The sequence below is a fragment of the Toxotes jaculatrix genome, chromosome 6 (genome assembly GCF_017976425.1).
Source record: "Toxotes jaculatrix isolate fToxJac2 chromosome 6, fToxJac2.pri, whole genome shotgun sequence".
NCBI classification, from domain to species: Eukaryota; Metazoa; Chordata; class Actinopteri; family Toxotidae; genus Toxotes; species Toxotes jaculatrix.
The window spans coordinates 22738146-22751531 of record NC_054399.1 but is presented as its reverse complement, the minus strand read 5'-3'; the positions used below and the strand labels follow the sequence as shown (position 1 = coordinate 22751531).

Genomic DNA, 13386 nt, shown 5'->3' with positions numbered 1-13386 from the left:
TCTGAAGAGATCACTTGGCTTGGTGTGAGACGAGGTCAGGCAGGTGGCACACTGAGGATGGAGTGTGAATGTGATGTAACTGACATTTTGGACAAGACTGCGTTTTATATATTATTGGAAAACTCGTTGTGGCCTGTGAATTTAATGTGTGAGACGCTAGTGTTCAATTGAAGTTGTTTTGAAGGTTGGTCATCCTTGTACTAGAAAGCAAATTATTATGAAAATGGTTAAAATGAAAATAAATGTTTAAGAAGAGAGAGGGTACTCTGGTACTGATATAAAATCTCACTGCAAATGTTTTGTACGTCCCGCATATGAAGTTGTCATGGCGCCTGTGTTGGCAAACTAAAAAGTTTCCTATTTACACATCAAGCAGACTCAGAGCAACATCAACATTCATGTGGAGTCGTGTTTGTGTCCATCTGATGAATGCAAGTCCCGATTTTCCCTTTTTTATCGCAGGTTTGGTCTCCACCAACCCCAGACATATCTAACTCTTTAGCTGGGGGATGTTCCACTTTCTTGATGGGCAGGTACTACACAGTGGGTTTATCAGTGTTTGCTGAAAACAGCTGCTGTTGCAGGAAACGAGGTTGATGAAAATTATGAGAATGAACTGCAGTAAAACCAATGTGAGCTAAAGGAGGCTAAAAGCTCTGCATAGCTCAGTCTTGATTAGCAATGGTCCAGTTTAATTCAAAACAATCTAAACTCAAGGTCTGCTTCCTTGCTTTTTCCGGAGCCTTCAACGATATCTCACAGTCTTCAACAGTGTTTGACTTCGAGAAAAATCAGCAGAGCCAACTCCACGTGCTGATGACAAGCGACTGTACGTCTGCTGACAGCACGGATTAAACTGTGGCCATAAAAAAAAAGAAAGGAAAAACCGATGAGTGAACCAGCCTTTCTCCCTCTGTGTGTGTGTCTGTGTGTGTGTGTGTGTGACTCGTGCAGCATTAATATGGTTACAGTAGTCTGGCAGCAGATAACCTATCACTCACCTAATCTTCTTTCCCAGAGAGCAACACTACACAGGCTTACTGTATGCTACCATACGCACATCGCTGGCTGGACTGTGGAGCCCAGATTCTTCTCCATCACAAAACACTTTTAAAACATTTATTCTTTCATGAGAGGGCCTCACAGTGCTTAAAAATGTAAAAACTGGTTTCCTTTTACAATTATTTGTATTATTATTGCTTTATTGTTGCCCTCACATTGTAAGTAATTTACTTTTCACAATTGAAGAGACATCTATAAATGCACTGATTCTACGGATCTAGCTCAGCTTTGTTAACTAGCAGGGCTAACGATGGTCTGTTTGGATTCAAGAGACACCGGTAACATGAGTTTTTCAATTTGCCTTGTTTCACCCTTTCTTTTCAGAAGGTGTTTATCTGCCCAAATTGAACTGCAGATTGTGATGAGGACAGAACTATAGCATCGTTTTTTTCTTCCATTGTAGATAAAGCGCAAACTGGTGAGGTTATTTCTGACAGGTGATTATTCGTCCACTATATTCAAGACCGATCCACAACCCCTGACACGACACTTACCCACAGTGATGTGTGTGTCTGTGTGTGTGTGTGTGTGTGTGTGTGACACTATAAGACACCAGTATCTAAACGTATTTTCCACTTTCTGGAAGTGGAGAATTATTCAGGGCTAAAGAAAAGATCTTTGTGGCCCCAGATGCCGAGGCAAGGCAACACCCACAACACACACGCTCCCTATCAGTCACAGTAGTGCACACACACACACACACACACACACACACACAAATACAAATACTCCACCTCCTCAGTCCTTATCTCCCCTCTGTCTAAAAATCGGTTCACTCATCTCTCCCTCTCTCACGCCTCCAGTTCCTTCTCCTTCTTGACCTTCATCTCCTCCTCCTCCTCCTCCTCCACGTCAGTCAGTCTCTCTAGCCGTACTTTCACTCTTGGATCAATATATGGCTTGGCATAATAAATGAGCTCCAGGACTAAATAATACATTTCATTTTCTTGGAGGCTTTTGTGTTGCAAAGGCACCACAGGCTGAAACAGGAGCTCACCAACTGTTTAGAGTCTCTTGCCGCCAGCCTGCCTCCCTCTCTGTAGGCTGACGGTGATGGCTCAGGGACATTATATCATAACAGAAGCCATAACTTTACTTGCTTTTCTTTGGCAGTGGCACCATCTTGTGCACTTTTCTCAGTGGAACCAAAACTGAATCCACAAGAACTCAATCTGATAAATCTGCAAAGCCAATATTACTGGTCCATTTTTCCTTATCATATATGAGTATCAATGTATGTGTCAGCTGTTTTATGAAGAAACATTTTTAGCATTACACAGTTTGTGCACCACATTTTTTAAAAATGTGTGGCTCAGTTCATATGCTGGTCATAGTCCTTTAATACCCATATTGAAAGTTGCAATAATCAGTTTTGTTTTTTATTAACAGTACTAAATGTAACATGACACAGAGAATTATCACCCACCTCTGCAGTTCTTTTCAGCTCCACAGAGCATTTTAGCTTCTTTTAGCTGAGCGTTTTGGTTCTGTAACCCACAACTTAGCTGTTCTGATTCACTCTCACTGCTCTCAGCAGTGTCATTTTCATTTAAAACACTTAAAAAAAACCTTCTGTTCACTGCACAGTATGGTTTTTTATTGGTTACCACATTGTTTTGGCCTCATGGTCTGCAGCTGTACTGTTTCGGGTCATTCTCATCAGCCTTATTTCCAACTGCTATTTTAAGTAAAAGAACTCACATCTACTTCCTGCTCAAATAGCAAACAGAAAAAGTTGACAACTTGTAAACATATAATATATGTAAGATACAGGAAATATATTGTTAAATATAGGCAGTTTTCTAACACACCTTTCTAACTCACCATATCAACTTTGTAAGGTCATTGTTGGGTTTGCAGCTTGTTCTTCTGCCCTGAAGAAAAAACATTCTCATTCTGAATCTGAGAATTTTTAAGTAGTTATAATCAATATTTTTCTATTTTTCTTTTTCACTTCAGAAGCCCTGGACCCACCACTTTACTGTTCTGGTTCACTCTCACTTCTGTCATAGTTTTTTTTTTTTTCAACAGCAGCTGTGTTCAGAGAAACAGCTGTAAAACCCCACTGTCCACGACCTGCTCAGCAGCAAACAGCAGACAGGCACAGTCAGAGACCAGCTAGTGAACACTGTGAGGCATTTAGCAGCTAAAGAGCCAAATATTTCCTGAGAATATCTGACTATAGTGTGCACAGTATCCCGTGGCCGTTGAGATGAGACATGATAATTGTATGATATTTCAAATCATCTGAGTATGTGTATAAACAATTAGACCCATCAGTTGCAGACTTTAACCTAAACGTCTCTGTTCTGACTTACACAGAGATTTTGTTGCACATTAACCATAGTGTGTTATGCATTCATTCATCCTTTTCATTTTGAAGCAGATGTGGTTGAGGTTAGAGTAAGCTTTGGGTGGAGGTAGAGCACTTACTGTAGCCAGTTCATCAAACTTCCCAAAGAGTTCGTTGAGCAATTTGACCAGTTCCTGAGCTGTACACTGAGAGGCCAAGCTGGTGAAACCCACAATGTCTGCAAACAGGATGCTGTCAAGAGAGAAAGAAAGAAAAAAAGACAGATTATAATCTAAAGTGAAGAGCTCAACTCATCATGACAGCTGATCTGGATTCTGTCTGTTCCTCATGTTCTCCAGGAAGTAAACACTCTGCAGTTCCCAGTACAATAACAAATAAAACCTACAGAAACAGACGGGCTGTGTGAACTGCACTGAACGGTATTTTTCTCCCCTTTCTGGCACAAAATACCCACAGGTAAATTGGGTAATGGAGATCAAAAGGGAAGCAGACAGCGAGTACCATAATCCAATCCCTGATAAGTGAACGCGTCTTTTAGGCCAACCACTAAATCAATTACAGAGCTAAATTGCCTGCTGCTGGCTAGCTGCTGTAGTGGGGTTGAGGAAGGTGTTGAAAGCTACTTAGCCCCTCATTCATTTGCTCAGAGGCAGGCCAGATGGCAGCAAAACAAGGTGTTATGGATCTTATTGACTCTCAGACCAAAAAAAATTACTCTTCCCTCCCTGTGGAGTAAAGGCATCCAAGTAGGGTTGTGAGTATCAGCTAAAATGGATCTACAGTACTTCAAATGTATTTGAGCAGAACAGAAGCTTAATTATGTCGCTTGAGAAGGGCAAATGCCAGGGTCACTGAAAATGACAGAAGCTGAATTGACATTACATGGTGACAGTTTTTCTTTTAGCTGTAGTGGTTGTTAAATTAGTTTATGAATTTCTATCTAAAGCCCTGTCTTTTGACTGACCAAACAGCTGTTGCAGTGGCTGTAAAGAGCAAAAACCACATTAATTTTTTACTAGTTATTTCCCTCCACACCTGCATCTCTGGCATCTTTCTTTTGCGTCTTTGTCACCTTTTACACCCCTGATGAGTTTGCATCCCTGCTACTTGCTCCTCCTCTGCATCGGGACTGAGTTGCTGTTGCTCTTTTTGGCAGCACAGTATAGTTCATAGCACATCAGGAGCCTGATGTATGCAAAGCCGGGATCACGACTGCTGCTTGACAGAAGAGCTCTGTTGTGTGATTTGTCTTTGAATGGCTCTGTGCTGCAGGTCGTGCTGGTGTGTGGTGGGTGAGGAGGGGAAAGCAAGAGGAGGGCAGAGAGGAGGCAGGTGGAGAGGGGAGCAGAGCGGCGACAGAGCTAAATAGGTGTGCGATCAATCGTTCTTGGGGCCACATCAAAGGGGGCCCAGATCAGGGAGATGTCACGCCTCTGCTTGGCAACATAGAGCTCATGTTTGTTTTGTTTTTTTCTACCAACATGTGTTTACATGTGCATGTGTGCGTTTGTAGCAGCTCCCTGGAGATGAGAGGGAGCTGGCTCGCCGGGTGCAGCAGCGTGATGTTTGGCCGCGTGCCAGTGTGGCAGCTAGACTGGTGAACGGGTGGAGATGTTCCTGAGCTGAGGGTGAGTGTGGGAGCCGGGCAGACAGACAGAGAGGCAGAGTGGAGAGGATTGTCTCTTGACAGGAGTGCTGTTGACATGCTACCTAGCCTTCCACTCCCACACTGATGGAGCACTGATACAGCTCTCCGCTTCTCTTTACTGCCCCGTTGGAATGTAATCAACTCAAAGTCAGGCCAGGTTCTCACGCTCTCTAATATTTTCTCCATTACAAGTGCAATAGTGTTGCTGCTAAAATTCACAATGATAAGGATTCAAATAATGGTTGTTTTTCATTACATTAATTCCTTGTTTGCCTCATAAAATGTCAAAATATGCCCTTTACATGGTCAGAACCAGAGGGAGCTTCCTCTCATTGCTTTTTTTTGGTGTGATCAACAGTGAAAAACCCAAAGATGTTCAAGGTAATTTGGACCTTTAGGGAGAGCTGAGGCAGCAGGTCCTCTGACACTCACCTTTTCCCTTCAGTGGTACAGAGGGACAGCTGTAGGACCGATAGCTCTTTCTGTTCTGTCAGGTGTATATGGCACTTATTATGTTAATATTGTGTAAAATTGTGTAGTTCTTGTAACTCTGTGTAATAATAACAGTGCCATGTTTTTTTGATAAACATAATATTGTGTCATGTTTAGAGACTGTGGTAACTGGTCATGTGACCCATATGTATCTGTCACACCTGTGAGTGCTCATTCAATTCACAACGACATCAGATAGAGAAACAGACATAAGTCCTTGCATTTGTGGTGCTGTAAGTGGTAAGTGTTTGACATTAAACCCTGATAAATGACTTAAATGATCGGGTTTATTTCAAAAAATAGAGTAATCAACTAATCGTTGCACCACACGAGTATTTTCTGAGCTGTATCCCCTTTCATACTCATATACTGTCTATTATTGATAGCAGTATTAGACAACACAGAGCCAGGATTCACTTTCAGGCATCACAGAGTATCTTATTAACATCTGAAAAATGTCCTACGGCTGATTCTAAACACTGACTTAACAACTTAATAGTATTAACTTGTTATTAAATTAGCATTTACACATTTTTTGTAACATTGAATCTTTGTTTTCTCCATACAGTTACTGCAGTCAAGTTAACTACATGCAAAAGTTGCAAAAGCTGTAAAATGACCTTCTCTATTTCACTATTTTTAGTCCAAGAAAACGAGAATGATTTAATCATGTTGTGAGGAGTTTGTCCTTACACGTGTTATTTACAGTGAGTGCTGTTAAAATATGAAGCTGCTTCTTTCAAACTTTTTGTTGGTAAAATGTCACCAGTATGTTTTATGGACATACAGAAGTCATACCAGTTTTTCTGAAAAAAGAAAATACCTGAGTGTTAAGGTTCTTTCTTAACCTTGGAAAAAGTAGTCTGCATTTCTGACAAGTGGAAAGCTCCAGAAAAAAAAGCTAGTAAGTGGACCTTGACTTCAGATTACAGTTCCTCATTTTGGCTGCTATTGAGCTTCTAATAAAAACAACATTCTCAGGGGTTTAATATTTGATAATTAAATCTAAAATAATATTACACTCACTGCTTTGTTTCATACATTTCTGACACAGATGCAAAAATCTGCCTCCAAAACAACAACAACACCACAAATGGAAGCTGAGCCAGAGTAAATGACTGTTTTTAAACCTGCTGGTTGTGGCAACAGGGCTCTGTCCCTTCTCTCTTTCTAAGCTTTACATAGTTTGTTTGCATCACCGTTAATGGCCAATGGCCAATTGCTCTCCTTCTATTCTTGACCTTGACGTCACAGCAGGTGACACCTGGATCAAAACACTTCAGCCCCTCCGCACACCTCTGCGGTCCACAGTTGTCATGACACCGCCATACCTGACATTGTCATGACGTTGGATGTAGATCTTGTGAAAGATCCTCTCAGGTGGCTTCAGGAAGTCCTCCTTCATCTCCATGGCAACATTCCTGGGCAGCAGACTCATTAGGAGACGTTCCTGAGGAGGGAGGGATTAAAACAGAAGAAGCGGATGTGTTAGAAGGCTATGGTGGGAGGACGTGGAAACAAATGTGCAGACTCATGCAGGCATAAAGCAAACATATATAAACAAATAGCTCTGTGCTTTCATGTAAACGTCATTGAAAAATCTTTATAGTTGTTTAAAATTGTTGAAGTCAGCTTTTAAACCAAAATGTCACACATTCATTGAGTCAAACCTCTAAAATGTGAGGACTAAATGTTTTCTCTGTTTTATATAATTTTAAATTAAATTTGTACTGAAACAATTAAGCGATTAATGACAACAGAACAGCAGAAAATTTACTATTTAAATGATCAAGTCATCGACTGTGTGGTTTTTCAAGCTGGTTTCAGCTTTGCAGCTGTGAAAATTGGCAGCTTTTGTCTTTTGTGGCAATAAACAGAATATTTTTGTATTTTAGACTGTTGGTAGACCACAACAATCAAACTGAGAACGTCACCCTGGGTTCTAGGAAATTGTTTAAGGAAAATGTGACAGTTTTTCACAATTTCATTAAGTTTTTATAGACCAAAGCATGAGGAAAATACTTGGCATATGTATGTATATATGTGTCCCCAAAGAGATTCATCTTAAAATCATATAAAACAGAAAAATAGCAAATCCTTCAACCTCATCACCAGAACAATGATTTTGGTTGATTCAGCAAAACCCCTTGATTCAGATTATATTTAGTAATTTTTTTTTTACATTTAGTGTCAGTGTTTATAAAATTCTCACTTTGCACATCATCATCATCTAATTGTCTGGTTAATCTGGTTAAGGTTAGGGAAAGATTGTGGTTACAGCCAATAAACTATGCTTATGGTAAGGATGAGGCAACCAAAGCACTTATCAGAACTAACAATTCATTTTTAGTCAGATCGATTAATCAGCTCATCCAGAGCCTAAAGCTGTGTCCAGCCAGATCAGCACATTTGTTTGTGTCAGTTGCAGCTGCATAAAGTCGGCTTGAAACTCTAGCAGGAAGTCAAATGGTTGTGAATGCACAGTGAATCATCAGCTGTTGAGAGGCAGGGTTATGAAAGCAGCCGGGTCTCCCCTGTGTCTCCCTCCAACTCTGTTTCACATTATACGTCCATTCACCTGCTCTTCACCTGCGAGTATAAAGCTAAACCGGAGAGCAGCTTTTAGAAACAGCCATCACACTTACTGATGAAGGACGTGTGTGAAAGTGTGTGTCGGTGTGTGTGTATCCATACGTGCTTGTGTTTAAGCTTTTGCACGTATACACACGTGTGTCAGGTGTGGAAATCCTGATAAGCAAAGTGTGAAGGTGTCGTCGTTTTAGTGAGATAATTTATGTATCTGCTTTATTAATCTCTTCCCCAGACGTGTTATAATCGCACATTAATGATTCCCATTTCTCTGACCTGTCCCAGGCTCGATTCACTGTGTGCTCCGTTTGACTGTGGCTCTTCCCATGGTGGTTTATTAATGAACCATTGGCTCATTCTGTGTCACATTAACACACAGATTCGCCATCCTGCAGTTTAACAAGAAGGCAGTTTGAAAGCGAAGGAATCCAATCTGTTTGCACAAAATGGGAAAAGTAACACTCAGTCAGGGGGAAGGAAGGAAAACTTTTTTTTTCCTTGAAACGTATTCTTGTCGTAAGAAGACAACAATAACACAGCCAATTTAACATGTAACACTGGTTTATGAAACCCACGCCAAAATAGAAATGCAGAAGATAAGCATGAAAAGGGAATAAAAAAAAAACAGGGAGAAGAACTCGGCATAGTGACATGTTGTTACTGGGTGTGTGATATATGGATAAAATCTGCTCTATATTAATATACTTTGTTTTTCCATGCTAAAATTTCTGGAAATTCTCTTTTAAAATATGTTTATAGATAAAATAATCAGATTGCAAAGTCTGTTTTAATCAAGTCCAGTGAATTAAATTACTTACAAATCAAAGTTCTTCATATTGATGCAAAACTCAAAATCCAGTTTTCCCATCAGTCAGTCCACACAGATGATAAAACTGACAGCTAACGTGGTATAAACGGGTTAGGGTTAGGGCTTTGACAAATTTCTATTATTTCACAATGCAGTATATATGTTTTTTTTATTACCTACAACCCTAACGGTTCCAGATCCTGATAATGTTGAAAATGTCAGAATAAAGAACATTGTCACTGAGCGCTGAATGCTCAGGTGACCAAACTGATTCACCAGACTTTGACCACGTGGTTGTAAATTTGGAAAAGTTCCAACTGTCCAGATACGAGATAACTGCTTTGATTTAACCTCATTAGCACAGCCAGGTGAACATATATTATCCAGAGTCAACATGAGAGAGATTAATTCTTCTAGACTGGTCGTAGATCAGAAACTGGTCTTCACTGGATGAATTTGTTCAGTTATCATGGAGATGTATGGAGCTTTGTGAATCTGAAAACAGGTGCTCGTATGCGACTATAAGAGCTAAGGGACAGAAGATCCAATAGTTCCATACTCAAATCACGTGATAACAACTGAGCAAAACAAAAACCGTGGGGTGCAGTTGAAAGCTCTGGAAAAAGCAAGCAGCTGAACCTTGAGTTAAGCTCTGGATAATGACTCACAGAACTTCTCTGAGTGGAGGGTTGTGCATGACCTTTGACCTCCCCATAATTTCTAACCTGTTGTTAACCCATTGTTAACTGTAGAGGTGGCAGATCAGAAAGCATTCACTTGGACAGCTACCACCTGTTTAGATACGGGGCCTTATTGGAGATGTCGTAGGATAAAGTCACATATGGCACAGAGACTGTACCGTAATGTGTTTTTTCCTTGCTTAGTCTTCTTGCTTCACGAGTCAAGAGGAAACAATGCATTGCCTCCATGTCCTGAGATTGCTATTGAACTGAGAAGTCAATTTCCCACCCAGACACGCAGCACATAGCCTACACATGTTCGGGAATCAATACAACCTATGGATCCCACTCAGAGCAAACACCCAAGTGATAACCAGCGACCTGTTTGATGGGTGAAATTCAAATCTGAGACTTTTGTTCGTGGGTGCCTAAGCCGCCCCCTCGCTTCTTGCTGGCTGCTGATAGATCCGAATTGGGGGTCTGTGTGTGTGTGTTTCTCTCACCCAGATAAACTGTGACCTTTACTGGAGTAGGGAGGCCATGAAAGCAATCTGCTTGTGTAATTACCTGTCAGAAGGGAGCCTGTTACTGCTGGGGAAAACACAGCATATCATCATCTAATCTACAAAGCACAGGTGCTAAGAGTGCATGTGTGCTCAGCGTCGTTGTGTAGACGAAGGTGACACGTGTGGAGGCATATTATGCACATGGGATAATTAATTCTCTAATAAACAGCTGGTATAGGAGGGTTTCAGAGGGCACTGTGCATAACAAAGTGTCTCTGTGTGTCGAAGTTGCCTGATTGTTCCTTAGTTAAATCGCTCCATGTAGGTGTGTGCGCAGAGGGGGTGGAATGTGTGGCGCTGGTGCATGTGCCACAGTAATTGTTCTTTCCTTAAATAGCTGCTGTCATAGTTACTGCTTGCCTGTGGGCAGGTTGTTAGAATACATTGGCACCTGAAAACTTAAAAAAAAAAAAAAAAAAAAAACTTGTCAAGAGACTTAACACACGTGTTCAAGATGAGGTGAGACGTGTGGATGCATGTCGTCGCCCCGCGTACGTTTTTTTTTTTTTGCTGTTACCTGTGCATTTGGTTTGTGTGTTTGCTCACGTGCAAGTTCACGCCTCACCTGTTTCTCATTCTCGTCCTCGAGTCTCAGCCTCTCCTCGATGCAGTTGCGGGCTTGCAGGAAGACTTTCCTCTGGGTGCGCTCAGTGAGAATCCTCACAAACACCCCCGACAAGTTGACGCTGGTGAACAGCACCGCGTTGGCCACCAGCTGCACACAAACAAGACCAGACATGCCAAACGGAGCTGGCAGCGTCTATGCACTGTATGTGCATGTAAGCCTGAAGGAACACATGTGTCCATATGTGTGTTTCTGAGTGCAATCATACATCCTGGCTAGATTAAACTTCACAATCCTTGATTAATCCATAGGATGGATTGAATGACAGACAACAAGGTCAGCACATGGATTACAACATGCATTGTAGGTGTGACATAAACAACAAAAGCTATACAGTGAAATGGCTGCCTGACAGAGTGCATTACTGATTAATGACGAGAGTCTATTGATCCTGCCGGACACTTAATACTGTAGCCACTGCCCCACTGTAACCACTCTGTTTCGTCAGTTCCAGAAAGGTCAGAGGTGAAAGGTCAGAGAGGCACTCTAATCCAGATCAGATGGATGATACTTTCTCTGTATTTTGACCAGCAAAAACAAAACAGATCTTTGCTTCCGCTCATACTCTAACAAAGAAGCAAAACCAAAAGGAGAAAACACTTGTAAGTTCAGTGCAGTTATTTCCAGTCCAGGGGTCGTGACCCCCCCACAAATGACTGCGAGAAAAGGAACCAGAAAAAAGATCATGCTTAATTCTTATCTTTACCTTTTTTTTTTCAGAAAATGAATGGGTAATTTTTATCTCCTCAGGCCTCTAAATAAAGAAAAAGATCATGCTTTGGTTGAGCTGGTCATATCTGCTGATGAGGGGTCATGGCTAGACATGTTTTTTTTTTTTGATTGTTTGTTTTTAATGTGGGGGACTAGAACCACCACTGAGTCGCCAGATAAATCTGAATCAGTAAACAGAATTTAAAAGCAGAATAAAAATGTTTCTGCTACACAAAACCTTTTTTTTTCTTTTTTGTAATTCTTCTGACTTGTTTTTCTAATCAATTCTTTTTGCTTGTGGATCATTTTACGTTCATCTGAAGGCCCCTAAAATAATCCTAGAAGTGACATTTGCAACCTCTGTGAAGGGGTTACAAGAAGACACAGCCTTATTTTAAGGCGACACAAGCCAAAAAGTTTTGGAAACACCTTCTAATAAAGACAAAGATCTTGTAGAACTAAGAAGAAGAAACCTGCATCCTAAATGCTAAACAAGGACTGGTGCTACCTACAAAAAAAACAGGGACCGGTCCAGAATCAACAGTGAGGCCTGAATAAGGCGCCTGTTTCAGCACCGGCAGCTGGACAGCTCCTCGTCTGCTTCATTACACTGGTGCGCAAAAGTGAAACTTTCTGCTCGTCTCCAATTTTACATCCACGCTATCCTGGAGCTAAAAATCCATCACTGAGGGTGTTTTAACCTTTTCTTCTCCAGGGAGAGTCGGATGAGTAAGTATGCCGCCTCTCTGCATCACTTTACCATTCATACAATTACTTCATAGACCAGCTGAGAGCTTCCCAGTACACCTACGGAGTTCTGCACTGGAGAAGCTGCTCAGTGGTACCTGGACTGTAGTTGCTGAGTGAAAGGTCGACTCAGCTTGACCTGTGTGATATGACGATGGCTTATGTGAAAAAGGCTGTTATCTAAGTCGGACGATAGAGTTGGTTAAGTGACTGGAAGGCGGACCGGGATGCAGGTGCAGCACTTACCGGTCTCCACAGCTTCTGCTTCCTCCCCGTGACCGACGTCGCTATGACAATGAAGTGGGATGCAGCCAGCATCACCCCGAACAGCACAGCCATCAGCGTCCGCACCGGCAGCAGCACGTAAGCCACGAGGGTGACCAGCATGAGCTGCCACACGCCTTGCTCAGGGGCAGCGGCGCTCACCAGCTCCGACGTGCCGAGCGCCAGCGGGAACGGGCAGCAGAGCAGCGCAAAGGTGAAGCTGAACAGCAGCGCCAGCTTCGCGATTTGCTGCAGCTGCGTCACCTGCAAGTATTTGACGTTGGTGACGATAAACAGCGACAGGAACACCACGCAGTGCACCGGGTAGGAGCCCTTGGACAAGGTGAGACGCGGGCTGGACAGCAGCTCCATGAGAGACAGCGACGACGCGGCCACGATGAGCACCGCCAGCGCTTTGAGGGTGGCGGTCTGCTCCAGCTTCAGGTTGTAGTTCTGGAAGAGAGCCTCCAGCTCCTGGCTGTTGAACTCGTCCTCGCAGGCGATGGCGCCCAGAGGTGCACCGGCCGGACAGTGACCCTTCCTCCGCCGGGTCTTGACTCTTTCGAATGGCATCTCCTCCATGTTCCGGCCATTCATGAAGCGGGGGATGGCGCACGACCCCTCAACTTTTCGGTTCCTCTCCTGCGCTCGGGAATCGAACAGGCACCCTCTCCCAGTGCATGCGTCCTGGATGTCCGAGGGGCGGGGGTTGGTGGTGGGGGTTCGGTGTGAGAGGGGAGAGGGTGGCAGTGGAGGAGACAACAGAGCACTGCACGCGCGCTATCCACAGGTTGACGATTGTTGGTGTGTCGTCAGAAAAGTAGCCCGACCAATGTGCAGCACGCCTCTCTCTCTCTCTCTCTCTCTCTCTCTCTCTCTC

The 13386-nt window shown here is 42.7% G+C and overlaps 1 protein-coding gene across 1 annotated transcript in view; it reads right to left on the bottom strand.

Annotated features, from left to right (window-relative positions):
* The window catches only part of LOC121183451 (adenylate cyclase type 1-like), a 38962-nt gene extending 25859 nt beyond the window's left edge, over positions 1 to 13103 (bottom strand). Inside the window, exons 1-4 of the mRNA XM_041040528.1 lie at positions 12489 to 13103; positions 10725 to 10874; positions 6848 to 6966; positions 3496 to 3607 (exon numbers count right to left, since the gene is read on the bottom strand). Of these exons, the coding sequence (XP_040896462.1) occupies positions 3496 to 3607; positions 6848 to 6966; positions 10725 to 10874; positions 12489 to 13103 (996 nt within the window). The remainder of the gene's footprint in view (positions 1 to 3495; positions 3608 to 6847; positions 6967 to 10724; positions 10875 to 12488) is intronic.
* Between the last annotated feature and the right edge of the window lie 283 nt (positions 13104 to 13386).